Source organism: Microtus ochrogaster, unplaced genomic scaffold (genome assembly GCF_000317375.1).
Source record: "Microtus ochrogaster isolate Prairie Vole_2 unplaced genomic scaffold, MicOch1.0 UNK81, whole genome shotgun sequence".
Lineage (NCBI taxonomy): Eukaryota > Metazoa > Chordata > Mammalia > Rodentia > Cricetidae > Microtus > Microtus ochrogaster.
This window is the reverse complement of record NW_004949179.1, coordinates 1,464,687-1,468,406: the sequence shown is the minus strand read 5'-3', so window position 1 is coordinate 1,468,406 and position 3,720 is coordinate 1,464,687. Positions and strand designations below refer to the sequence as shown.

General features: G+C 55.6%; 1 protein-coding gene across 11 annotated transcripts in view; it reads right to left on the bottom strand.

Moving 5' to 3' along the window:
* The window catches only part of Unc13a (unc-13 homolog A), a 49,985-nt gene that overhangs the window by 33,430 nt on the left and 12,835 nt on the right, over window positions 1–3,720 (bottom strand). For all 11 annotated transcript variants that reach the window (XM_026777723.1, XM_026777728.1, XM_026777726.1 and 8 more), the window contains 3 exons: window positions 3,266–3,473; window positions 758–1,291; window positions 494–602 (listed from right to left, as the gene is read on the bottom strand). In XM_026777723.1, the coding sequence (XP_026633524.1) occupies window positions 494–602; window positions 758–1,291; window positions 3,266–3,473 (851 nt within the window). The remainder of the gene's footprint in view (window positions 1–493; window positions 603–757; window positions 1,292–3,265; window positions 3,474–3,720) is intronic.

Sequence of the window (3,720 nt, the reverse complement as noted above, 5' to 3'; positions counted from 1 at the left end):
TCTCTCACACACACACACACACACACACACATTTTTCGAGACAGGGTTTCTCTGTGTAATAGCCCTAACTATCCTGGAACTTGCTCTGTAGATCAGGCTGGCCTCAAACTCACAGAGATCCGCCTGCCTCTGCCTCCCAAGTGCTGGGATTAAAGGCGTGCACCACGACCGCCTGGCTACATTCTCTTCTTAAATGGAGAAGAAACCTGGTTTGGAATATCTGCACTATGACATAGGATGATCTAAGCATCTGGCTACCTGATGCTCCAGCCCAGTTTTGATGGGTGTGGAGCCAGGGGTTCAGAACAGGGCCAGGCCCAGGAGAGTCCAGGCAGTGGCCTTCCCAAAAGTCTGCTGTCAAGCAGGGTGTGGTGGTGGTGGGCATGATATCGTTGAGCACAGTCACGCTAGTGTGTGGTGATGAGGGTCTTGGTGGGCGTGGCCTCCGTGGCAGACGTGGACAGGTGATGCATGGGCTGCGCCTGTCACTTACCTCCTGCAGCTGCATCCGCACCTTGTTGAAAGCTCGCAGCCAGTTAGATTTGGCCCTGGACATGGCGTCTTGCCCTTCCTGGCCCTCCTCATCCTCTCGAGACCTGAAACTAAGCCAGGGAAGGCAGACAGAGGCTCAGAATGGCTCTAAGGAATCCTGACCTCCTGTTCACACTCTGCCCACCCACTGGGCAGCCCTCCAGGGCCCACAGAGCCCTCTGCATCCTGGCCTGGCGAGTGCCCTGTACCTCAGACCTCCAGATACCTCTCTTCAACCTTGGGGGGCTCAGCTTCCTGTGTGCGTTCTGCTGCTGCCATCTCTTCAGGGATGGCCGGCTTGGGGACGCCCTTGGCCACATCAGGGGCTTCTGTGGGCACAGCCGGGACCTTATCCTCCTTCTGAGGTGCAGACGGTGGGAAGCTGATGCGCTTGAACTCTTTGGGTTCAGTCACAGTAGTGTCTTCCTGCTGGGCATAGCTAGCCAGGTCATCGGGCACCTCCTCCTCCTCCTCTAACTCCTCCTCTAACTCCTCCTCCTCTTCTTCCTCTTCCTCCTCCTCCTCTTCCTCCTCCTCGGGCAGCTCCTCATCTTCCAAATCCTCCTCACCCTGGTCCCAGTGGGGCGAGTCCTTGTGGTAGCTCACGGAGCTGTGGCAGGAGTGATAGGAATCGCGGTCCCTTTCGTCATCCAGCTCCGAGCCTTGTAGGCTGTGCTCATCGGGGTCGAAGTCCTCACTCAGCTGAGAACTGCCCTGGCTCAGCTCCCCGGAGGAGGCATAGCGGCTGCTGCCTGTGGGGCTGTGGAAAAGCGATCAGACCTCGGCCACACCGCCAACCCTGTGCACACACCGTTCACCCAGGGTGTGCTCAACACACTCCCGCTCAAGGTCTGTGGGCCCCACAGCAGCTCTGTGGTCAGCACTGACTTTGGTGTGCTTGCTGCTGGAACATGGACCACACACCCACTCATAATGGACTGAACACCTACTGTGGGCTCATTCTTTTCTGCCCCGGGAACACAGACCTCCTCTTTGACCCACACATGTGTTTAGCGTGTATTAAGCACCTAGTGAGTGTATGTGTGCCCCTGCTTGGCATGCGTGCTGCTGGCTTGACTACGACATACGGACCCTTACTCTCCTAGCACAGACTCAGTTATTTCTACAGCCCAGCCTCAGTGTGCACTCCCTTCCCCAAAGCCCCGGACTCTCTGGCCATGTCCAGTCTTCCATTATAAGCTCCTAATGTTTGCCCTAGATCCTCCCAGACATAACCTGTCCCTGCTTATGGCAACCACTGAACACTCATTCTAACACTCATTCAGTCATTCAACAAACCTGCTATCCTCAGGAGTGGCGTTGTAATATGGGAACCCCTGAAACCCTTATTTGTCATTTAGCTACACATCCGGGGCTGGAGACTAGATAGACAGGACGTCAACCAAGGAATATAGCACACTCTCCCTAGTGGTGAGGTTCCAAACTGCCCTGCAGGGAGGGGTGCAGGGAGGGGGGACCCGTCCCCAGCTGGAGTCCACCTCAGGTTGCTCCCCCTGCTTGCACTAAGGGTGGACTTGGCGGCACCAGGCTTTTTTCCCACTGCCTCCCCTAGTCTGAGTCTGGATTCATTCCATCCTTGGGCCCTCGTCTCCACCCATTCACCCAGGGTCTTTCTGCACCTGGCAGCCCCCAGTCACACTGCTCTTTGTCCCTGGCGGAAACTTTACTTGGCCTTTAAGGGAGACTCCAGCTGTCCTCCAGAAAGCCCTCCTCGATGTCCCTGACCCCACGGCAGGACCCAGTCCTTTCCTGCACCTGCACAGTCAGCACTGACCACACCAGGCAGCGGGGCCTGGGTGGAGGCTGGTCTCAGGAGACAGACGGATTCTGTCCGTTTCTGCTTCCAGAAAACCATTTAAACCTCCGTAGCCTGTCCACAGCCAAGCTTAGGGGGTTCACACACCCTGTTCCACCGTCCAACCCCCAGAGATGTGTGGGAGCTGATAGGATGCTTGCTGATTGGCTGGTGAAGTGCCTGGTTAGCATGTGCGGTGGAGTACCTGTACTGCGTGCCTGTAGTGCCCGGTTAGCATGCGTGATGAAATGCCTGGTTAGCATGCGCAAGGCCTTGGCTTCCATCCCTTGCGTAAACCGCAAGTGGTACACACCTTTATTGCAGCATTTGGAGGCAAAGGCCAGGAGCTCGTGTAGCCAGTGTTTTAAAAGGGGGCATAGCAGGGCGGTGGTGGCTCACGCCTTTAATCCCAGCACTCGGGAGGCAGAAGCAGGCGGATCTCTGTGAGTTCGAGACCAGCCTGGTCTACAAGAGCTAGTTCCAGGACAGGCTCCAAAACCACAGAGAAACCCTGTCTCGAAAAAACAAAAATAAATAAATAAATAAAAGGGGGCATGCACACAGGATAAGAAGTGGCACCTAGTGGGCTGGAGAGATGGCTCAGAGGTTAAGAGCACTGCCTGCTCTTCCAAAGGTCCTGAGTTCAATTCCCAGCAACCACATGGTGGCTCACAACCATCTGTAATGATATCTGGTGCCCTCTTCTGGCCTGCAGGCATACACACAGACAGAATATGGTATACATAATAAATAAATTTTTTTTTGCTTTTTCGAGACATACACACCCCCATAATACATGCCCCCAATAAACAAAAGAAACAAATATAAATAAAAACATTCCGTGAGATGGGTCCAACTTGACCCAGGCAGGCCTCCTAAATGGTGGATTAAAGGCATGCACTCCCAGCCCGCAGCCACCTGAGTGCCCGAGGCTCGGAGAACTCCTCATAGCTGTGCATGGAGTCACTGTAGGACTCCCGGGACCCCAGAGGGGGCGGCCGCACGGAGTACTGGTGCACAGAGGCGTTGGGCTGCGATGTCGTGTAGTAGGGTGGCGGGATGCTGTTGCTGGTCTCACTCCGATAGTCGCTGTCCCGGTCATCCACCGCACTGTCGGGGTCCTCATCTGCAGGAGGAAGGAGGGGGCACAGTGGGGCTAAACCAACTTCCAGGCTGGGGCATTGTCATCCTCTGTACCCCACCCCTTGAGAGGGCTGCAGAGCAGGGAGGACCGACACTCAACTGTGTCATCTCAGAGGACTTGGGGACCCAACTGCGTCATCTCAGAGAACTTGGGGACCCAACTGTGTCATCTCAGAGGACTTGGGGACCCAACTGCATCATCTCAGAGAACTTGGGGACCCAACTGTGTC